Source organism: Aquarana catesbeiana, linkage group LG10 (genome assembly GCF_042186555.1).
Source record: "Aquarana catesbeiana isolate 2022-GZ linkage group LG10, ASM4218655v1, whole genome shotgun sequence".
In the NCBI taxonomy this organism is placed as follows: domain Eukaryota; kingdom Metazoa; phylum Chordata; class Amphibia; order Anura; family Ranidae; genus Aquarana; species Aquarana catesbeiana.
In genome coordinates, this window is record NC_133333.1 from 247685236 (window position 1) to 247709999 (window position 24764).

Genomic DNA, 24764 nt, shown 5'->3' on the forward strand with positions numbered 1-24764 from the left:
AATAATATCTGAGAGATGTTGGAGGTGCGGTACTTGCACTGTTTAAGATACTTGGCTGCACTGGACTCTCAATTTGCATTTGTGAAAGGTTTACTGCAGGAGCGTTTTGCAACTGGTTTGAGGCCAGTGATACAACTGGGTTGAAGTCCACAAACACTGGTAAGAAGACATTGCCTTAAAAACACTGGACACTAGTAAGGAGACATAGCCAAGGGAATAGAAACAAATAGAAAGATAGCTCCAGTCTTCTAGTAGGAGTTAGTATAGTTGTTGGCCATTTTAAAAGTAGCTAAGTAGCTTGAAATGACTCTGAGAGCAGTCACTGTCTGTTATGAAGGGCCAAATGATATTCTTCTTCTAAGTAGATTCTAGGTCCTTGTGAGCAGTCACAGGTACTTCAGTGGATGAGCAGGGAGGCTGTCTTGAATTGTTCCCTGGCACCTTCTACTCTCTCCAGTACGGAAGACTTCTCCAAAGATGCTCCACACAAGCAGCCATCTTCCTGTTCTGCTCCCTCTGGATATACCTTGGAGCAGAGCAGCTGAATTTCCCTGAGCCTTTAGCATATGCTCCCAGCTGAGGCAATGGCTAAGAGCGAAAGACCCTCCTCACCGTGGCATCCTCACCAGCAGAAGCCCAGGATAGAAGACCCATTGTCAAGGCCTGAATCTGAACACTGGACCTCTGCTGTGTCTGGCAGTAGCAATTCTTGCCGAGCCAGCTGGGATGCTGGACAGCTCCCTGCCCGAGTGCTAGGACAACCTTGCCTTTTATCTTGCTTCTCTTAAACCCTTTGCTCCTCCCTATTTTAGCCATGCCTTTGCACTTCCCGTTTGCCAGACTTTTGTGCTCCCTCCAGCCAACATCTCACTCTTGTCACTCCTGCTTCTGTCCATATCTTCACTACCAGTTGTTACCAACCTTTTGGTTTGTTCATCAACTACGCTTCTGCTTGATCCCATCCTGCAACCACTTGTTACCAACCTTTGGCTTGTTTACTGCCTACGCTTCTGTTTGATTCCTACCTGCTATATCTGCTACTGGACCCTGGCTTGCTCACCTCCTGGTGGGGCGATCCTAAGGACTGTGACCTGGAATTAAACACACAGCAAAACTCTACTCCACCATTGGGAGCTCTGATGAACACAGGTTAGACCCCGCACCTCAGTTAAGCCCACGTCATCCACGTCAGCTGACAGCGTGAGCAGAAAGAAAAAGTATCTGTGACCACCAGTGCCGTCTGCCAGTGCCCACCAGTGCTACCTTCCAGTGCATACCAGTGCCGCCTACCAGTGCCCATCTGTGCCACCTATCAATGCCCATCAATGCTGCCAATCAGTGCCTCATCATCAGTGACACCTATCAGTGTCACCTAGCAGTGCCCATCAGTGCCACCCATCAGTGCCCTTTCGTGCCACCTATCAATGCCCTTCAGTGCCATCTATCAATGCCCTTCAGTGGCCACCAGTGCTGCCTCATCAGTGCCCACCAGTACTACCTATCAGTGCCCATCAGTGCAGCCTCATCAGCGTACATCAATGAAGGAGAAAAATTACCTGTTTGCAACATTTTCTAGCAAACGATAAATCTGTTTTGTTTTTCAACATTTCCGGTCTTTTTTCTTTTTTTTAACAAAAAATAAAAAACCCAGCAGTGATTAAATACCACCAAAAGAAAGCTTTATTTGTAGGAAAAAATGATAAAAATAAAATTTGGGTAAAGTGTTGCATGAGCGGACAATTATCATTCAAAGAGTGACAGCGATGAAAACTGAAAATTGAAAATTGGTCTGGCAAGGAAGGGGGTTTAAGTGCCACGTAGGTAAACGGTTAAAAAAAAGAATTTTGAGAATTCAAAAAGCAGCAGGCAATTTGATCAATGTTCTTAGCTTAGGAGAAATGGACCAAACACAAAAAATAAATATCAAGCCTAAACTGACAACAGCCTTGCTGCAAAAACAACACAAACAAGAGAAACTCCATCTTAAAGCAGGCTCCCTACTTAAAAATGGCCACATCCTCATAGTTCACAGACAACGGCAAGACAACCCCCCCCACCCACCTTTTTGAAATGGGAAAGAGGGACACCCTTAAGGCTGGGTTCACACTGCACACCGGAGCGGCTCACAGCAGGGGTCCGGTGCGTCCCTGTTCACCATTCCAGGTCCGAATTTCAGCCCAAATATTTTGGCTAAATTCGGAACAGAAACGGACCAAAAGACGCACAGGACCCCTGTGGAATCTCGCACCAGAGCCCCTGTGCAAATGTGTGAACCGGCTCCATAGAGAGCCGGTCACAATCTCTGACATGTGAATTGCATGCGGAGTAACCAACATCCAATTCCCACTAGCGGGAACCCAGCCTTAACAAAAATTGTGTAGGCAAAGGAGACACCCCCTGCCACGCCCCCCAGTTACATGGACCATGAAGAGCTAGTAAGCAAAAAATGACTGGCTTGGCAAAACCCAAAAGCAAATTTTTCACCACTTTACAGTATCTCACAAAAGTAAGTACACCCCTCACATTTTTGTAAATCTTTTCTTCTATCTTTTCATGTGACAACACTGAAGAAATGACACTTTGCTACAATGTAAAGTAGTGAGTGTACAGCTTGTATAACAGTGTAAATTTGCTGTCCCCTCAAAATAACTCAACACACAGCCATTAATGTCTAAACCGCTGGCAACAAAAGTCAGTACACCCCTAAGTGAAAATGTCTAAATTGGGCCCAAATTGTCAATATTTTGTGTGGCCACCATTATTTTCCAGCACTGCCTTAACCCTCTTGGACATGGAGGTCACCAGAGCTTCACAGGTTGCCACTGGAGTCCTCTTCCACTCCTCCATGATGACATCACGGAGCTGGTGGATGTTAGAGACCTTGCGCTCCTCCACCTTCCTTTTTAGGATGCCCCACAGATGCTCAATAGGGTTGGAGACATGCTTGGCCAGTCCATCACCTTTACCTTCAGCTTCTTTAGCAAGGCAGTGGTCATCTTGGAGGTGTGTTTGGGGTCGTTATCATGTTGGAATACTGCCCTGCGGCCCAGTCTATGAAGGGAGGGGATCATGCTCTGCTTCAGTATGTCACAATACATGTTGGCATTCATGGTTCCCTCAATGAACTGTAGCTCACCAGTGCCAGCAGGCCCAGACCATGGCACTCCCACCACCATGCTTGACTGTAGGCAAGACACATTCCTGAGTGTCTCAGAGCGGTCTCCTAGTGTTTCCGAGTGTCTCCGGCGCCCCACCCACCCACACACCTCTGGCCACATGTGGTACTGCATAAACTGGAACAAATTATATGAGTTTCCATTGATTCCTATGGGGAAACCCGCTTCGATATACGAGTGCTTTGGATTACAAGCATTCTTCTGGAACTAATTATGCTCATAATCCAAGGCACCACTGTATATCCTTTATGCTGTTTTTTTTTTTTTTTTTTTTTGTGATGTGCATTTAGCGCTTTTCAGTTCGCGCTTTTCATTTAGTTTCTGAGCGGCCGTTCGTCAACCAGCCATGTTGCGGAATCTGAGGAGATAATGTGTTATTTATTATTGGCCTTGGAGTTATTGCTTTGACATTATTTTTTTGGTTGAATAATAATGATTTGATTTGGTATATTTTCTATATTTTTGGATGCATAAAATGCACTTTTTGGTTAAGTTCTATTGGAAGATAACATGTCTAATTTTATTTGTTTTATTTTTTTAATGCACAATAAAAAAATTATGGAGAATAATACTTGGCTGTGTGTTTTACTTCAAATGACAGTTTGGGAGTCGGCAGTTATATTTAATAAAATACAATGTAAAATTAACAAGGGACACCAACATAGTTGTATCTTTGATCTTAAAAACTACGGGATAATGGTGTTGTGGTAACTTGCCCAAATAAAAAAAAAAAAAAAAGCATAATAATATTATTCTTGATATCACTCGAAAAAAAAAGCCTTTGAAAATTCGTTTGCAATAACTCCATCAGTATCACCAGCAAAGCAGCTTCATTATTATTCCATTAAAGAAGAAGAGAATTGTGCGCTGCATTTGGAGATTTCATAATTTGCCACGTCATGAATGTTAATTCTCCATTACGAACTCTAGTTTACAAGACCGACTGTTTCCGGCTCGTCCTTGCTTCCGAGCATGTGTGTTTGTGCTTTGGACTTTTGTCTGATGGACTTGTGTACACACGCTCAGAAAATCCGACAACAGACGTTTGTCCGCGGAAAATTGACCTGCTAGCCAACATTTGTCCGTGGAAAATCCGACAATTGCCCGAAGGAGCGTTTAAACGATCGGATTTGCCGCTAACAGCCTGTCATCGCACATCGGAAAGTCCGATCGTGTGTAAGAGGCTTTACACTGACACGTGTTTCTGTAAAACAACATCACAGATGACTCTCTGAGACAGCACTTCAACCACAGAGCCAACAACGCAGGTGTGATCCCGCAACAGGCCGGCTTTTATCCGAGCAATAAATTCCTGTAATCGGTGACGACGGACAGGTACAGATATGCAATTAACTGAGACGTTTACATCCAGGTTTTGGCACAGCTTATGCGCTTTAGGCCTTAATCGACCATAATCTCTCCTCGCTGCTCTCAGAAAAGGCTTGACGTTTCCCCCAACAAAGAAACTTTTTTTCTTCTTATCGACGGAATTACGCTCCAAAGAACATTTCTTGATACCTCGGCAGATCCACAGATAAGGGAGGATGTTGTCAGACATCATAAACTGTCCGTTCTTGGACGGCGCTCACCGAGACAGATGCTACTGACAGCGAACGGCGCTGTGAAGGAATGACATCTGTCACCGGAGTGCCTGCCAAAGCACGGCCTGACAGCGGCCCCAGCAGATTGCGACTCGTTCGGGAGCTCGGGGAGTCGTGTCGTAATGACAGCAACAAAGCCGCGCAGAGGAAATTTAATGTGATGATTTCATAAGCTGGCTTGCCAGCGCAATTAGAAAGAGATGTGTTCCTATTTCTGTACGCTTGGCTGGCTGATGGCTCACCAGGCGGCCTTTGGCGGTAACCATTCTGGGGGAACGATCGGGGCACTAGAGGGCGCCGGCGTCTGCTAGGAGACGCTGCAAGTTATCAAGATTTAGGTGCCAAAGACGTGGGGGTTGATTTACTAAAACTGGAGAGTGCAAAATCTGATGCAGAGTTTGCACCATGCATGGTAGCCAATCAGCTTCTTCATTTAAGCTTTGATTAAAAAAAAAAAAAAAAAGACCTGGAAGCTGATTGGTTTCTTGGAGTTGGAGTTATTATCAACTTCCAGTCTGGAGCAGGTAAACAATTTACAGAAGCTGTGCCTTTCATCTGTGCTCCTGTATTACCAAACTGCTGCTCTTTAGTAGTTAACCTACGTACAGAAACAAGGAGTGAGGTTGATGTGAAATCAGCCTTCTACTATCGGTGATCTGCAGAGGCTGAAAGGCGTACAGAAGCAATGTGAACGGTCATCAGCTGCCATTTTTTTTCCAAGTCGCCCAAAGCACTAAAGAGCAGTAACTCTTAACCACTTCAGCCCCGGAAGGATTTGCCCCCTTATGACCGGGCCGTTTTTTTGCCATACGGCACTGCGTTTCCTTAGCTGACAATTGCGCGGTCGTGCGAAGCTAGACAGTTCCCACCTTTGTTAAAGTGGAGTTCCACCCAAAAATTTAACTTCCGCTTTAAGTGATGGTGACCCCCCCGACATGCCACATTTGGCATGTCATTTTTTTTGGGGGGGGGGGGAGCGGATACCCTCTTTTCAGAGGCACCCAGCTCCCACTTCCTCATGGGGCTCTGCGGTACCTGAAGGAAGTTCACCCCTCCCTCCCTGCAATCTTCTGGAACACGTCACAGGTCCCAGAAGATTGCCCGGCCAATCGCAGTGCGGCTCGCGCATGAGCAGTGCGTTTCCGGCTGTGAAGCCACAGCCGGGCGCCCACAGTCTGAATGCCGGCCCTGCGGAGAGCAGGGGGAGAGGAGCGGGGCTTCGTTCGCCCGCATCGCTGGGCCGTGGGACAGGCAACACATCTGTTGTGGCCATATTTTGATCTTGATGAAAACAGCCTATACAAAGTGAAGAAGATGAATTATCTCTTAACATACACAGACATATCTTTCCAGTAATAGCTGTCCAACTTTCCAGCAATATATAAATCAAAATGCTCCTCCTAACTGCTGTTACCTGTGGTTCTTCTTCTGTTGCTTGCAACTGTATATGCCACTCACTTCATGTTAGGATTTCCTGTGATGTGATGATGAGTAGCCACTGGCAGCATATCACTCAGTGGCTCGGCCACTGACTGCACTGAGTGGTAGGTGCCAGCCGGATCTACACAACACGTACACAGGCAGGCAGAGGAGCAGCGGAACAGCCGAGCGGTCGACCCATCTCATCCGATGACTGGCCTGGGGGTGAGGGAGGGACATCAGATGAGTCAGGACAGAGAGCAGCCGGCTGACTCAGGAAAAGTCAGCGGCAGCCACTGCAGCTGGCAACTGCAACACCTTCTTGACGATTCCAGGGGTGGGGGGCAATAGCCCCCCCTGCCCCTACCTGCGGACGCCCATGGGGACAGGTGAGTGTCTGATTATTAAAAGTCAGCAGCTACACTTTTTGTAGCTGCTGACTTTTATATGGGTGGAACTCCGCTTTAAGTAGAGATGCCAGTTACATTCCCTGACACAGATGACCACTAGAGGGTGCATTATAAACTGTGTCTGATACAAGATGGAGCAACAATCAAGTAACATATACATTTTAGGATAAAATCTAAAGGTTATGCATTAAGATAAAAAAACTTTCTGTGTGTAGCAGCCTCCCCAGCACCCCCCTAATACTTACCTGAGCCCCATCTCTGTCCAGCGATGTCCACGAGTCCCCCGGCCGTCCGGGACTCTCCTCCTGATTGGCCTCAGACACAGCACTGGCACCACTGGCTCCCACAGCTGTCAATCAAAGTCAGCCAATCAGGAGAGAGAGGGGGCAGGGCCAAACGGCTTGGGTGCCCCCATAAGCAAGCTGCTTGCTGTGGGGGGCACTCATCAGGAGGGAGGGGCCAGGAGCAGCAAAGAAGGACCCAAGAAGAGGAGGATCCAGACTGCTCTGTGCAATACCAACTGCACAGAGAAGGTAAGTATAACATGTTTGTTATTTTTGTTTAAAAAAAAAAACAAACGAGACTTTACAATCCCTTTAATGAAAATGGACTACAACTCTCCTTTGATATTATAAGATGGTGTGATGTCATCCGGAGCAATCATTCCAATTTGACTTTAGTAAGCTAAAATATAGATATTTTAGCTTACTGAAGTCAAATTGGAATGATTTTTGGCACTGTGCAACTTGCTTACCTTATAAACCTAAACTCCAGGCCTATATAAAAGACCCAAATTAGTAGAGCTCTGTAATCATGAATACATCATTAAATGTATTTTTAAAATACAAGCATTGCTAGTATCTGAATGTGATCTGGTATCAGCCTCTTGTAGTCTCTGTACAGCAAGGCTGGAGTGTGAGAGGAAGAAGCAACACAAGAAACCAATACGTTCATGTTCTGACATGAAGCATGCTGACAGGAGGAAAGAACAGAGTGGCAGAGTGATGAGCTTATCATTGTGCTGCATTCTTCTTTCACTATCCAGTCACAGGCTGGAGGGGGCAGGTCCAGGACAAAGTGAATTGGGGCTTCTAGTGGCAGAAAAGTACTGCACTGGTTGGGGGCTCGTCCGGGACAACCTGGTTGAATGATGCTGGCCATCAGACTGAGGACATCTAGTGGCAAAAAATAAGTAATGCAGGGTAAATCTCTAGATTGAAGGTGGACATTGCAGCAAAAGGGCTTAATGGGCTATTCATTTTTATTTGTAATTTTTGGTTTGGAATTCTGCTTTAAAGGGTCAGTCCAAGGATCACCCTTTATTCACAGACGCAGCACATTTTTTTCAACTGCTCCAGATCTACTCAGCTACGACATGCTGCAGCAGAGGACTAACCGCGCGCTAGTAAATGTTCATATTTCTGCTCATGTACTTGGCGATTAAATGCACAATAAAAAGTATTTTTATTTTCACAGAAACAATCATCATTTTTTTAATATCATCGCAGAGCTATGTGGCCTATTTATTTACAGCCGTGCTTAGTGGAACCCTTTAAATTTTTATAGAAGAGGCTCATTGGAACGGTGCTTAAAATGTAAAGGTTTTTACAAGCGGGACTTGTACGAGTTCCAAGCCAGCCAGGAAGAAAAAAAAAAAAAGCGCCGAGCGCTGCCAAAGGGATAAACGGCAATGATAACCCCCCGAAATGGAACGCTGGATGGAGATTACTTACTGATGCAGGATCTGCTGTCCGCATGGAGGCGGAAGCCCGCTTTACACTCGCAGTGATACGACCCTGGAGTGTTGACACAGCGCTGCTGGCAGCCGCCGTTATGGACCTGGCACTCGTCGACATCTAGGACAGAGAAAGAGAAAAAAGGAAATTAACAGCTGGACCATAACCATTTCACCATTGGAAAAAAAAAAAAATGGTAATAATCGTTTTCAAATATTATTGTCTGAAAATAAAAGGCAAACGTAGCGCGGCCGCCGGGGCGAAATTCTCATGTAAATAACCTCAAAAGGGACCATTAAAAAGGAACCAAAAGCACTACTTATTTTTGTTATGCAGAAAGTATCGTATAAAGAAAATGGCTTTACCGAGTCAAAAACAAATTCTCTTTATTCCTGCTTCACATTCTGCTTGCTGCGGTTTTGGAGGCCTGAAGTGTGTGTGTAACCTAAAATCACTTTTCCACGATGTTTGCCATCTTGCTTCACTATGTAGCACCCTCCTAGAGTAGTGTGGGCCGTAAATTTATTCAGTGCCTTTGTAATCAGTGGAGCGAGGATTGATTGTTTAGGCCTGCTCAGTGTGTAGGCAGGTGCGGTCTCCATTGTCATTATCAGAAAGGCAGCAGCCCTAGACCCCCAACGGAGTCTATCACTTACCACCTACAATTGGAATACATCCCATTGGAAGCAATTCCTTCTATACCTTCCAAAGAGTAATTTGTGGCTAGGCAGCCTCGAGCGGCACCAGTCCAGCGCTGTCTACCACTCAAACTTGATGTTTAAGGCCCTGGGTCCCAAGTTTGCCGCACATTTTGAGAGTGGGTAGAGTAGGGACAGGTACCCCGCCTAATAGGGACAGAACTAGGGGCAGGAAAAGGTTCCTGATGAGAAAGGAAAGTGTAGGGCTCTCAACTGCCCTGGACATTTTCTGCCCTCCCAACAGGTGCTGTCAGCTCGGCTGAAACCTGCTGTCTACACGCTGTTGGAACTGTGAGTGTTCCCGGTAAGGTTGTCTTCCCACCGAGTTATTTGTAAACTGCCTTCGCATTATTTTAATACAAGTTCTTTGATCGCACTGGGACTGTGTGTGTTATTGCTGCTGCACCGCACTGCACTCCACCTACAAGTGTCTCTGATTACTTCCCCCCTTTATTTTAGAGGATTATAGAAGAAAAGCAGGCAGCCTGAATATTTATGGAACTGCAGCCAATTCCTGGGGAGGTGTGTCCAGAAGGTGTTGGAAGAGCTCATAAATAGCCTGCGGCCTGAGGCAGGGGCGCAGAGTTCCTGGGTCCAATCCTGCTGGAGGAGACCCCTGTGCTGGGGCTCTGCCCCTGGGGCAGGATTTCTGAAGGTGCCACCTAAAAGACATTACGTTCCCAACTGAGGCTTCAGCTGGGGGGCATCTTCACAAAAGTTTAGTCCTGGAATTAGTGTGGGTCTGGAGAAGCTCACTGGAGAGGACAAGGAGGAAGTTGAGGGAAAGGTGTCCAGCTGTCCTATGGTGGTGTGAGGTTGTGTCTCCCTCACTGGAGAATGCCCAGTGGATATCGGAAGGAGGCAACCGATGTGGCCATGTGAGTAAATGACCCCAGTGCTGGAAGTTAGTGGCTGTGGGCAGTCTTTGGTCCTTTGGGAAAACTCCTAGTCACCTATCAGCATGAGAGACTCTATTAGAAATGTTTGTGTAGCTCAGCAAGCTAGAGAAGACTCCTCAAAGTGTTCAGTTCTGCGGTATCCCATGCGCCCTTCACCCTATCCAAGTTCCATGTTCCAATAAAACCCATAAAGAGACACCCCTAGACTGTTCCTTTGAGCCAATGAAAGCGTAAAGAAAATCCCACTGACAGCAGATAAATCATTGTTGTTAAGGACATAGTGGCCACCTGCTCCTTAGCAACCAGCTATTCTTCACAATGAATTTGGATTGATTTGATATTTTTGATTCAAATTCATTAGAAAAATTTGAGTCTGTTTGAAAAATTTGAATTTGTTCGAAAATGAATAAACAAAACATAACTAAATGAAACAAATTTTCTTACGAATGCAACAAAACAAAATTAGTAACCTAACAAATCGATCCGTAACGAAACCCATTTTTTCATTCTGCACGTGTCTATTTACTACAACTTTAAAGAAAGTCGTCTCCTGCAAGTCAGCTTCACTCTGAATCGTAGTGCAGAACTGGGAGAGACTCGCGTGTCTTCTGTCTCAGGAATAGTAGCAGTTCGTGTCATTAGTCACATTGCACAGTAAAACATCCCTTCTGGAGTTTGTTAATGTTAGGCGGAATTCATTTGTTGGACGATTCCTCGAAGGTCGCTCGTCTTTTTGGCCATAGTGTGTCTCCTAAGTGCCTTTGCGTTGCCCCGACGACTGTCGGAAATGTACAGAAAGTGCATTCTTCATGGAGAGCCGGCTACATATGTTACATAGTTTCTTAATACCCCATCTTGTATCCATTTTCCATGCCTATTTTAGATATTATCTGCAGTGCTCCTGGAATGTTCTCAGGGTCACAGGAAGACCGCGCTGGACAACCGCCAGATGATCTATAGGATGAGTTCTGGATCCCACCGGAGCAAAGTCTAATAAAACACATCCGACCGAGACCGCTATCAGAAAATAGGTACCGAAAGATGGGGGTGGTGCCGGGTGACTTCTGCAGGCAAACCGCTGACCTGCTAGTCTGGAGGTAATTTACCCAATACAAGGGCAAGTGGGATGGATATAACACAGATGGTTTAGAACCTCTGACAGGTTGTTATTGCTGTCTCCCTGGCAGTAGTGGCTGGTGTTTTTTTTTTTTTTGGAGGGGGGGTGGCACCGCTCGCTCGCTGTCTGATGGTCCTTACCCCATTTAGGTGGTGAGTGGCAGACATTGGCTCCTGTGTCCTCTCCTCCATCATGGTGGCTTCCGCCGTGCGTCTCCTCCCCTCCTCCTAGGTGTCCAATAGAATCGCTTGTCCTTTCAGCCAATCGGGTGACAGGACTCAAGATCCTCTTCCTGATTGGCCAGGAGGAGGATCAGTGTTACTATAGCGAATATTCATTCGCTATTGTAACAAACCTGGGTGGGCTTGGTTCTGTGCCCCGAGCCCATCCTATTTTGAAGCCTATTAGAGCCACTGGCTCTAATCAGGTGCTTCAAAAAAACAACCCCCCCATTGGAATCCATGCATCTGGCGTCCTGCAAGGGGCCGGCTGCATTGATAGGGGGGCAGCACCCGTATGTCTCAATGGACGGGCCGCCCCTGCTCCCTGGTGGGGATTTCTCCACTCACTACACACCCCAGTGACACTCGGTGAGTCAGGGTGTGACTGGATTTCACCAGCACAGAAAGCAGGGTAACCCCCCCCTCTCCCCCACATTAACAAAAACCCGACAGAGGTTCCAACTCTTCCCTGTTGTTTCATTGGTTAGAGGGTATAAGAGAGATTTGGGGACCTCAGAGGTCTCCATATAGGATGATTACATGTCTTGTGATAGGAAGAGATCAAATAAAAATAAATATATAAATAAATAAAGCGACAGTGTAAAAATAAAACATAATATAATAATACATTTTTTTTTTTAAGTGCCCCCACCCCCCCCATGTTGGGCGCAGAGGCGAACACACACAACACACACGTAGGTTGTGCCAGAATAAAAGCCACTTTGCAATTATTCTCCTAAGCTAAGCTGCATCTTGCACTGCAGTGATTATCACACGATATGATATAAAGGTTGCAGAATTTTTTAAAATTAATTCTTGAAAATGGAACATCCTTAAATATTTTACCACGTGCAGCACCTTCTGTAGATGCAGCAGAGGTACAGCCCCCCCCCCGGAGATTTACTATACAATCAAAATGAAGAGTTAGCATCCGTCGTTGTTTGCCAGCTTGCTAATACAGAGCTTGGCACCTCAAATACGGGTAATGAATTTGTCGGCAGCAGATTAATTGCCACCTTTCATCCATTGCCATAACGGCAAAGCAGAGTCGCGTGCCCATCTGTGTGGTAGGGGAAGTCAAGGACCATCATCCAGATCTCCGCAGTACATAAGACATTCTTTTTATATGGATTATATGTGTAGGCTTTTATGTGGCCACCAATATTTTACATATAGCTTTATTTTATTGTTAGTTTTTTTTTTTTTTAATGCGTTCTAGTCGGTAGATGCCTTAAAATACACAGTGCTGTCTCTTTGGTGTAATGTAATGAATGTTTGTTGTGTGGATGAGGGTTAGTGGAGGTGGAAACCCCCTATGGGTCATCACCTAGCGCTTGCATGGATTGGGAAGCACGTTGATCCCTCTAGACCAGGGGGTCTCAAACTGGTGGCCCTCCAGCTGTTGCAGGACTACAAGTCCCATGAGGCATTGCAATGCTGACAGTTACAAGCATGACTCCCACAGTCAGAGGCACGATGGGACAGCTGGAGAGCAGCCAGTCTGAGACCCCTGCTCTAGAAGGTCCCAAATGCGTTATGAACCCTGAAAAAGGCTTGAAGCCTGGGCACAGCATGGGGGAAGCAAGACATGGAAAAGCTTTTGTGTTGAACAGGCCATCTAAGGTACCAAGCTTAATTGAAACTTTTGAAAATGCTAGTTGCCTGGCTGTCATAGGGGTCAATTCACTAAGAGTTAAATAGCGGCAAATCAGATGCGGCAAAATGGCTTTTGTCTTAAATCAGTTTTGAAAGTGCAATTCACTAAGAATTGTGCGGTAAATAACTACTGTGGTAAAGTTTCGATAATGCTGTAATCACTGCATATTTTCATGCGGTAATTTATTGCATTGAGCTGGTCGCCGAGGAGCGGGCCATGAAGCCGGCCGGCCGTCTTGTCCTTAACAACGGATGACTCATCAGTGGTTCCCCGCTGACAGCTGAATGTAAAACATGCCAGGAATGAGAAATTATGGAAAAAAAAACAGCGTGGGGTCCCCCACCCCATGCATACCCTTCGGGTCTGGATTTTAAGGGGAACCCCATGCCAAAATTTTTTTTAAAAATGCCATGGGGTCCCCCTCAAAAATTCCATACCAGACCCTTATCCAAGCATGCAGCACAGTAGGTCAAGAAAGGGAGTTAATGAATGAGCGCCCCCCCCCCTGAACCATACTAGGCCACATGTCCTGAACATGGGGGGGGGCTCTGCACCCCCCCCACTCCAAAGCACCTTGTCCCCATGTTCCCATGTTGATAGGGACAAGGGCCTCTTCCCCACAACCCTAGGCTGTGGTTGTAGGGGTCTGCAGGCAGGGGGGGCTTATCGGAATCTGTAATCCCCCTTTAACACAGGGGCCCCCAGATTCCCACCCCTCCTATGTGAACGAGTGTGGGGTACATTCTACCCCTACTCATTCACCAAAAAAAGTGTCAAAAAGAAATCAAAACACACACACACAGTTTTTGACAATTCTGTCCACGATGTAAATCCAACCTCAATCACAACGTCAAACACAACGCCCGCCGCACCGCCGGACATGAAAAAGAAGAGAAAAAAAAAAACCTCCGGCCCTGACGAAGGCTCCCGCCGGCTACCTGCTCCTCCGTCTGACAGGGGAAGGGTCACCTGGTGACGTCACCTGCCAGCAGTGATCTATCAACTTCGTTCCTTTCCAAGTTACTGACCTAAAATAGTTATTGCGAGTGTTGTAACTTTGAATGCAGAAAAAAATCACCAATTACAGAGGTTCAATGCCACCATCACAAAATACACTTTCAAGAAAATGCAGAAAGGGATTTTATAAGGGGGTCGATATACAATGCTACAACAAATATAAAAAATAGATACTTTATTGCGGCCAATGGTTATAATTAGAGTTGCACCGATACTGGGATGGGAGGCCCGGTCCTGCCACTACTCTGTTCTATTGAGTAACTTGTGTCCTTTGCTCTCGTCCCCTAGCTTTGCTCTGCTCCTTGCTTGTTCCCTCTGGGCCATATTTTGGCTGGCTCCCCCATATCCACAAGCCTCGGGGTAGACTTCTCCACTGTGGACCCCTGAACATGTATGGACAGCTATGGCCCCCATCTTTCTTTTTGGTTATGAGTAGAATATCCTGATGACTGATTTTCAGACACCCAACTGTTAACAGAAAACTACTGATGAAGTGAACTCTGTTTCAGGAAACGCGTAGAGATTACGATGTTCCTCAGTTTTTGGATGTGAACCTCCTAATCACAATTACATGTTTGTACAATGTTTGTAATTGTACTGATGTATGAACTAGTGATATCTTAAATGTACATGTTTTTTATTGGTGCATCTTTTGGCTTTAGGTGTTTTTTAACCATTGTCCACAATAAAGTATCTATTTGATAAATTTGTGTAGTGTAGTAACTTTACTGACCACACGTTGATTCCAGAAAGTAAAGAAGCAATAAACAGACAGAAAACTCCCTAGCAAACTTTTGAGGAAACCTAGGATTCCACAAAACCCTAGTTAGGAATGGCTGGACTCGATCCACTTTGTGGAGCTCCACGTCAGGACTGTTCTCATTGAAATATTCTATAAGGAAGGTCTTTTGAATATAATGTACTGACAAGATATGTCTGTCTTTTATATCTGAAATGATGGTGTTATGACAAGATATGGCAGCCATTTTCAACCACCACCAATGTAAGGGGTACTCTTCCTACTGACCACCAATGTAAGGAGCCTTCTTCCCACTGATGAACAATGTAAGGAGCATTCTTCCCACTGACCACCAATTTAAGAGGTATTCTGCCCACTGAGCACCAATGTAAGGGACATTCTTCTCAATGACCACCAATGTATGGTCTAATCTGAGCACCAATGTATGGGCCAATCTTCCCACTGGCCACCAATGTAAGGAGCATTCTTCCCACTAACCTCCAATGTAAGGAACATTCTTCCTAATAACCACCAATGTAAGGAGCATTCTTCCTACTGATCACCATTGTAAGGAACATTCTTCCTAATAACCATCAATGTAAGGGGCATTCTTCCCACTGACCACCAATGCAAGGAACATTCTTTCCACTGACCACGAATGTAAGGAATATTCTTCCAATTGACCACCAATGTAAGGAGCATTCTTCCCACTGATCACCAATGTAAGGAGCATTCTTCTCACTAATGATCAATGTAAGGAGCATGGAAGGAAGAGAGGAAAGATCCCTGGTACCGCATATCCACGGAGTCCTATGGTGGTATGACAGAAACAACCGTAGCTGGGCTCCCGCCAGGCCATTCCCCCCACGGTGTTTCGCTCCACCCCCCAGAGCTAAGCCATGAGGAGCATGCTTCCCCTTGACCACCAATGTAAGGAACATTCTTCCTAATGACCGCCAATGTAAGGAGCATTCTTCTCACTGACCAACAATGAAAGGAATATTCTTCCTGCTGGTCACCAATGTATTGGGCATTCTTCCCATTGATCACCAATGTAAGGAACATTCCTCCCAATGACCACAAATACAGTATAAGGAGCCTTCTTTCCCACTGACCACTAATGTAAGTGGCATGCTTCTCATTGATCACCAATGTAAGGAGCATCCTTCCCTCCGTCCACCAATATAAGGAACATTCTTTCTACTAGCTACCAATGTAAGGGGCAGTCTTCTCACTAACCACCAATGTTTAGAGAATTTCTGTCATTGGCCCCCAATAAATTGATGTTAATTAGAGTTCCCTGAAACCTGAAAATTATTTTAGGGACCTATATAGGTTGAGAAAAGACTGAGGTAAGGACGTGCCGTTAGTCCTTCATCCCCCCTCACTAATCCCAGAGGTATGCAGAGATGCCAGAGGTCAGCGCGGCGTTCCGGGGCCTTCACAGCAGTCATGTACTATTCTCTGGCTGCGGAGCTCCTTCCATGTAAAGCAGAAGATCTCTAAACAAAGCTCGGCGTTCGGCAACATGTAGCGAAACGCCTGTCTTCCTATAACAATGAGCTGATGGTGCAAAAAAAAAATTGAGATCACGTGGAACACGGAAAATATTTGCAGACTGAAAACAAAACAAGGGCGAGTTTAATTATAGAGGAATTCGGTTTTGGAAAAACACGTTCATTAAACAATTTATAACATGTTTGGAAATGTTGAATGGAAAGCCCCATTGATTACATGTTTAGCTTCGCACGGTCTTCCTGTGGCGGGGATACGTGTGTCAATAAATACACAGCAGACCGCCGGGCCCTGCGAACTACGGACTTATCTTGGCTTTAACGCTAAACTACACGCATTATTCCGCTTATTCCAAACATGTGTTCAGGCACAATTGTTCAACGCATTTTTTAAATGCAATAGGGTACCTACCCGAGTTTGGCTGGATGTCAATCTCTTGCGTTGCCCTGCACAGCAATACCAAGGCTAGGTTCACGCTTATGGTATAGAAACATGCACAAAATCGCAACGCACAAAAAAACACACCAGCCCTTTTGCAGACGCACAGCGGTGACATCAACGCTGTATCCTGGCCCAGGCCTAGGGCAGCACGGAAAGAGTTCCCGCCGGCTTGCGCTACACTATTAGTGTAGCGCCAGTCTTATGGGGTGGACTGGGCTGAGAGATAAATTAGTCTAGCGCCCCCATAAAGCGGCAGCACTGCTTCCGGTATGCGGGCGGCCGGCATTCCGCAACTGTGGGGGAGGGGTGCGCCGCTTATAATTTTGACTGTCCTATCATCCTGGACCACAAACCTCCCTCACTGTGCTATATGTTTTCTGCTGCACCATTGGCATGGTTATATTTTCTTAGTCCTTTCCATAAAATTTGTGCTTAACCAGTTGCCGACCGCCGCACGCCGATATACGTTGGCACAATGGCAGCGGATGGGCAAATGGGCGTACCTGTACGTCCCCTTTAATGGGCAGGGCTAGCGGGCGCGCACGCGCCGTGCCCGCCGCGTACAGCGTGACCGTGCCGTGGGACTGGTGGACTCGATGTACGCTGGTCTCACAGCGATCGTGTCACGAAGCCTCAGAACGGGGAAGTGCCTTTGTAAACAAGGCATTTCCCCGTTCTGCCTTGTGATATGACAGAGATCACCGCTCCCTGTCAGGGAGCAGTGATCGCTGTCATGTGAGTGAAAGCCCATCCCCCCCACAGTTAGAATCACTCCCTAGGACACACTTAACCCCTTCATCGCCCCCCCCCTAGTGTTTAACCCCTTCCCTGCCAGTGTCATTTACACAGTAATCAGTGCATTTTTATAGCACTGATCGCTGTATAAATGACAATGGTCCCAAAATAGTGTCAAAAAGTGTCCAATGTGTCCTCCATAATGTCGCAGTCACGATAAAAATCGCAGATCGCCGCCATTACTAATAAAAATAAATGAATAATAAAAATGCAATAAAATGATCCCTGTATTTTGTAGACACTATAACTTTTGCGCAAACCAATCAATATACGCTTATTGAGATTTTTTTTTACCAATAATATGTAGAAGAATACATATCGGCCTAAACTGAGGAAAAAATGTGTTTTTTTATACTTTTGGGGGATATTTATTATAGTAAAAAATATTGTTTTTTTTTTCTAAATTGATGCTCTTTTTTTGTTTATAGCGCAAAAAATAAAAAAAAGCAGAGGTGATCAAATACCACCAAAAGAAAGCTTTATTTGTGGGGGAAAAATGGACAACAATTTTGTTTGGGTGCCACGTCGCACGTCCGCGCAATTGTCAGTTAAAGCGACGCAGTGCCGAACTGCAAAAAAGTGCTCTGGTCAGGAAGGGGGGTAAAATATTCCGGGGCTGAAGCAGTTAAAGTAGAACTATAGGCAACACTTTATTGTTTCATTTTGGATAGAATAAGGGAGGGTTATAGCCCCTGTCAGTTTATTTTTTACCATCCCTGTCCCATTGCAGAGATTTCCCTTCACTTCCTGCCCCATAGGCAAACCGGAAGTAAGAGGAAATCTATGCAAATTAAGGGAATCCATTGCTGCCCCCCTCCCAGGCCTTCAGAACTAGTGTCCCCACTCGAAAATTTCAGGGCGGTTCTCAAACAGCAAGGGGTGTGGCCTTGACAAGAAGGGGTGGGTCATATTTAAATTAGGGGGTGCACGAGTTTAGTCAGGCCTAGGGCAGCACAAAACCTAAATACACCACTGGGTGACATTGATTCCTAACCCCCCCCCCCCCCCCAGACATCTTGCTTTTGCATACGTGTTCATGCGTGCCAAAACTCATGGTTCAAACTGTAAATATCACCATACCTAACATTTCAGCTTTAGGTTGTCTTTCATGGGCTGAATGCAAGACTCTTCATTACTGTAAGAACATCCAATCCTAAGAGAATAAAGCTTAACCTCTTGGCGCCGAGCAACTGCATATTTGTGTGCAATAGCACCAATAGAGCAGTGCCGAGAGCAGGCGCCCTGTGCCCACCCCAGCATGGTTAACGGCGGCTAACAGAAACCTTCCATGACCATAAGCCACGCCCCCCCCCCGCCTCCCAGCATTCTAAACCCCTTAAAGGGCCAAACATTCAACCAGTAGAGAAAATGGCCTCAGGCTCGGTTCACATATGAGACGCATGCGGCTCACAGCAGGGGTCTGGTGCGTCCTTGTTTACCGTTGTTTTAGGTCCCATTTCAGCCCGAATTTTGGGCTGAATTTGGACCTGAAATGGACCAAAAGATGCACAGCATTTTTGTGCAAAACGCACCGGACCCGCTGCGGAGATATGCGAACTGTCTCCATAAAGAGCCGGTCAAAATCTCCTGCTATTGCGAATTGGATGCGAGGATCCCGCATTTCAATTCGCAAAGGTGTGAACCCAGTCTAAAACAACATGGATTTACAAGATTTAATGAAAAATAGCCCAAAATAATAGCCTAGTAACATTCAACTAGAAGACAAAATAGCCTAAAACAATAGCCCAAACACAGTTGACTAGGAAGGAAAAGAACCTAAATAGTACAGCAAAAAACATTTGACTGAAAGAGAAAATAACCTAAAATAAAAAAACTAACATTTAAGGAAAAATAGCACAGAACAATAGCCTAATAACATTCTACTAGAAAAGAAAATAGCCTAAAACAATAGCCCAAGAACTTTTGACTAGAATGGAAAAAAAGCTTAAAACAATACAGCAAAGAACATTTGACCAGAAGAGAAAAAAAACCTAAACCAACAGCCAAACAACAATTAAGGGAGAATATCCCAAAACATCAGCCTAATATTCAACTAGAAGAGAAAATAGCCTAAAACAATAGCAAAAGAACAGGGGAAAGAGCCTAAAATAATACAGAAAAACGTATTTGACTAGAAAAGAAAATAATCCAAAAGAATAAACTACCAGCATTTAAGGGAAAATAGCCCAAAACATCAGCCTAACATTCAACAGAAGAGAAAATAACCTAAAACAATAGCCCAGGAACACTTGACTAGGAGGGAAAAGATAGCCTAGAACAACATACTAACAACATTTAACCAAACATTACCCTAAAACATTCAACTAGAAGAGAAAAAAATGAAAATAATACAGCAAAGAACATTTGACCAGAAGAGAAAATAACCTTATAGCCCAACAACATTCAATAGAAAATAGCCCAAACCAATAGCCTAATAAAATTCCACTAGAGGATAAAATAGCTTAAAACAATACAGCAAAAAACATTTGACCAGAAGAGAAAATAGCCTAAAATAATAGCCCAAACCACTAGCACAATAAGATTCAACAGAAAATAGCTCAAAACAATAGCCTAGTAACATTCCACTACAAGAGAAAATAGCCCTAAACCATAGCCCAAAAGCATTCAACTAGGAGAGAAAAAAAACTAAAACAATATAGCAAAAAACATTTGACCAGTAGAGAAAACAACCTAAAACAACAGCCTAACAAAATTTAATAGAAAATAGCCAAAAAGAAACAATCAAAGAACATTCCACATGAAGTGAAAATAGCCTAATACAAAAGCCTAATAAAATTTGATAGGAAATAACCTAAAACTATAGGCTAAGAACATGTGACCAAAAGTAGCCTGAAACGTCAGTCTAAGTAATGTTAGACCAAAGATAGCCTAGAACAACATCCTAACAACATTTAACCAAACAATACCCTAAACCATTCAACTAGAAGAGAAAAAAACTAAAATAATACAGCAAAGAATATTTGACCAGAAGAGAAAATAACCTAAAACAATAGCTCAACAACATTCAATAGAAAATAGCCCAAACCAATAGCCTAATAACATTCCACATCCCAACTAAGAAAGCAAAAAGCTAAAACAATACAATAAAGAACATTTGACCTGAAGAAAAAAAAAATTAAAACAATAGCCTAAGAACATTCAAGCAAAAAGAATATTCTAGGAACATTCCACGTGAAGAGAAAATAGCCTAAAACAAAAGCCTAAAAACATTTGACAGGAAATAACCTAAAATCATAGATTAAGAACATGTGAACAAAAGTAACGCCAGCCTAAGTAACGTTAGACCAATGATAGCCTAGAACAACAGCCTAACAACATTTAACCAAACAATACCCTAAAAACATTCAACTAGAAGAGAAAAAAACTAAAATAATACAGCAAAGAACATTTGACCAGAAGAGAAAATAACCTAAAATAACATTCAATAGAAAATAGCCAAACCAATAGCCCAAAAACCTTGTACTAGAAGAGAGAAAACCTAAAACAATCCAGCAAAGAACATTTGACCAGAAGAGAAAATAACTTAAAACAATAGTCTAACAACATTCAATCAAAAATAACCAAAAACAATAATCTAAGAACATTCCACATGAAGAAAAAATAGCCTAATATGAAAGCCTAACAACATTTAACAGGAAATAACCTAAAACCATAGACTAAGAACATTCAACTAAAAGAGAAAAAAAAACTAAAATAATACAGCAAAGGACATTTGACCAAAAGAGTAAATAACCTAAAAACAACAGCCTAAAAACATTCAACCAAAAATAACCCAAAACAATAAGAACATTCCACATGAAGAGAAAATAAAAATAAAACAAATAAAACGATGCAACATTTTAACATTTGACCAGAAGCAAAAATAGCCCAGAACAATAGCCTAAATGCATTCAACCAAAGATAGCCTAAAACAAGAGCATTAAAACATTTGACTAAAATAAAATAAAAAATTTGCAAAACAGAATAGCCTAACAGCACTTAACCAAAAATAACCGAAAACAATAGCCGAAGAACATTTAATATGAGGAGAAAATAGCCTAAGCACATTCGACCTGAGGAGAAACTAGCCTAAGAACATTTGACCTGAGGAGAAAATAGTCTAAGAACATTTTACCTGAGGAGAAAATAGCCTAAGAACATTTGACCTGAGAAGAAAATAGCCTAAGAACATGTGACCTGAGGAGAAAATAGCCTAAGAACATTTGACCTGAGGAGAAAATAGCCTAAGAACATTTGACCTGGGGAGAAAATAGCCGAAGACCATTTGACCTGAGGAGAAAATAGACTAAGAACATTTGACCTGAGGAGAAAATAGCCTAAGAACATTTGACCTGAGGAGAAAATAGCCTAAGAACATTTGACCTGAGGAGAAAATAGCCTAAGAACATTTGACCTGAGGAGAAAATAGCCTAAGAACATTCGACATGAGGAGAAAATTGGCTAAACAATATTCTAAGAACACGAGTGACGTTCAGACAACAGTTTTGGGTGAACTGACCTCCTAAAGTGAACTGAAACAGGTACATCCGAGCTACTACCTCCTGTGTAATGCCTGGTGAGACTCAAGAACTTAGCACTCAGCCTGGGAAGTCTCTGCAAACCTCCATGTAATCCATGCAAAAAAGGCAGAAAGGCCGGTGCCATAGAAGTCGGGTAAAACATCGTTTTATTATAGCATGTGAAAAACAGTCAAAAAAATCCAACGTGTTTCGGCCATCAGGCCTTAATCATGGCTCAGTCATGGCTCAGTCAGCCATGATTAAGGCCTGATGGCCGTAACACGTTCAGGGCAAAGTGATTGCGTCTCTTTAAACTGAGCCTGCCGCCACAGGGTCACTTTTTCCAGAATAGCCCAACAATAAAAGAAGCCTGTAAATATACTTACCTTTCGAATGGCCTGTGTATTGAAGGGGGGCCGCATCTCCACCCCCCAGCCACTGCAAGTATTAAAGTTGAATGTGTGCTCCACCCCCCCCCTCCCCCCCCCGAAAACCAGCCAATGAGGCTCCTCTCCCTGCCCTGAACAAGGTCAAGGTCACAGGTCCTTTTTCAATCTGACCTCCAGCCCACATCATTTCCTGACTAGAGGACATCCAGTATCATCTAGCACTTTCCTCCCCATCCTGACCCACCCCTTTCATTCATTGTATTTCAGTGCCTTCAATCATGGAGGCATGATCTAGAGTGGTCTGTATTGCAAATACAGCCCACTCCCTCCAGACGGATACTCCCCCATCAAGGTATTCTGATATTTGCATAACTCCTACCCAGAGCCAGCCGACTGCTTGCATCAGGGTTGAGGGCTTTTGAGAAAAGTACTGAGGGCGGGGTGATGTGATGTTTTCAGGAAGCCATGTACAGCCCCCTGTTGGCCCCTGCCACGATCTGCCTGCATTGCATAGAGAAGCACAGAGACCCAGTGATGTCATTGAGTCTAAAATAAAGTTAGGGAAATGTAAAAAAAGTTTATTTAAAGCTGTAATTAGCATGCTGATGAGGGGAGAGGGAGGAGCCAGGGAAGGGAAAATACAAGCGTGAGGGGAGAGGGAGGAGCCAGGGAAGCGGATTACATTTTGGAGTGAGTTTTCTCATTTATCTCTTTGGAGTTGTCAGCGCTGATAGGCCTGTGACCCCTCTAGTTACACGGTCATTACACGGCTCATTCCCAGAGTCTCCTGTCCTTCTGTGTAATAGAGAGATGACACGGTGTCCAGTTTCTGCGCCTCTTCCTGGGGGGGGGGGTGGAGGAAGCTGGAGGTCGGTGTCAGGGGAATGGCGCAGCTGTGCGCTCGCTAAGAGGAGAAGACAACATGGGCTTGTGTCTAACATCCTGTACCAGACATTCCTCACATCAGACGCCAGCTGACTGAAGACGTCCCCTCCGCCGCGTCCAACTCGCCTCCATTAACTGCATTATAAACCGCGCTCAGCGTGAGATCGAGACGTTCCCGCTGGGACGGTGATTAATACCATATCCTCTAATTAGAGCCCCACGCATGGAGAGGAGAGGAACCCATTTACAATGTATCCACTCATTAAACCTCTTTTTATGCTCGGTACTGTGCAACCTCGGATCGCGAGTAACGCAGTTTACGAGTGTTTTGCAATACAAGCTATTATTTTTTAATAAAAATCCTGACTCGCTTTGCGAGCGTTGTCTCCCAAGACGAGTAGGATTCAAGCCTCTGGGGTGTGCAGTACCGCATTTGGCCAGAGGTGCGGGGGCGCCGGTGACGCTTGGAGACGCTCGGAGACACTCGGAAACACTCCATTCCCGAGTGTCTCCAAGTGTCTCCTAGTTGTCTCCGAGTGTTTGCAAGTGTCTCCGGCGCCCCCCACACCTCTGGCCACATGCGGTACTGCATAGACAAGCAGTGGCTGTGGAACGGATTATTTGAGATTCCATAATTTCCTATTGGGAAACTCGCTTTGATATACGAGTGCTTTGTATTACAAGCATTCTTCTGGAACCAATTATACTCGAAATCCAAGGTATTACTGTAACAGCCCTCAAAATTTCCACTCGCCTGTTTGCATTTGGCGAGTGGAAATTAGCTGAGGGTGAGTGAGGAGACATATCGGGGGAGGGGGGGCACTGGTGAGGCTGCACTGATGGGCACTGATAAAGTTGTTGTTAATATTTATTTTTGAAACTTAATTCTGCATAAAACATATAACAGTGTAATTTCATGAGATAATTTATGAGGGTGTGTTTAGAGGTGGAATTAGTGGCGGGGCAGGATAGCGGTTGGGTGGGGCAACTGGTGGCGAGTAACTGTTAAGTCCTGGTTAGTAGCTCAGGACTTGAAATTTTGAGCCCTGCTGTATTACATTTTGGAAGTGTTAGATCCTCAGCCAGATTTTTATTGCTCAATATTGGTATGGAGCAATGGATTACTGAAAGTGGACCTTGACCCACCCCATCAACATTCTCCCGTTCACCTTCTGCCCCTCTCCTCTTATAAATGGAAAGGAGTATATGGCGCAACAGTGGCGTGTGTTCACTGGCTGACTGAGATCAGCAAAAAGTCCATAAGTCCAATGGGTGCCATCACCAGAAGGGGGTGCCATTATCAGGAGGGGAAGCCATCATCAGGAGGGGGTGCCATTATCAGGAGGGGATGTCATTACAAGGAAGGGGTGCCATCACCAGGAGGGGAAGTTATCATCAGGAGGGGGTGCCATCTACAGGAGAGGATGCCATCACCAGGAAGGGGTGCCATCATCAGGAGGGGATGCCATCATCAGGAGAGAATGCCATCACCAGGAAGGGGTGCCATCATCAGGAGGGGATGCCATCAT

The 24764-nt window shown here is 44.7% G+C and overlaps 1 protein-coding gene across 1 annotated transcript in view; it reads right to left on the reverse strand.

Moving 5' to 3' along the window:
- The window catches only part of MEGF6 (multiple EGF like domains 6), a 153167-nt gene that overhangs the window by 117389 nt on the left and 11014 nt on the right, over positions 1 to 24764 (reverse strand). The window contains exon 2 of the mRNA XM_073603592.1: positions 8340 to 8462. Coding sequence (XP_073459693.1) covers positions 8340 to 8462 — 123 coding nt within the window. The remainder of the gene's footprint in view (positions 1 to 8339; positions 8463 to 24764) is intronic.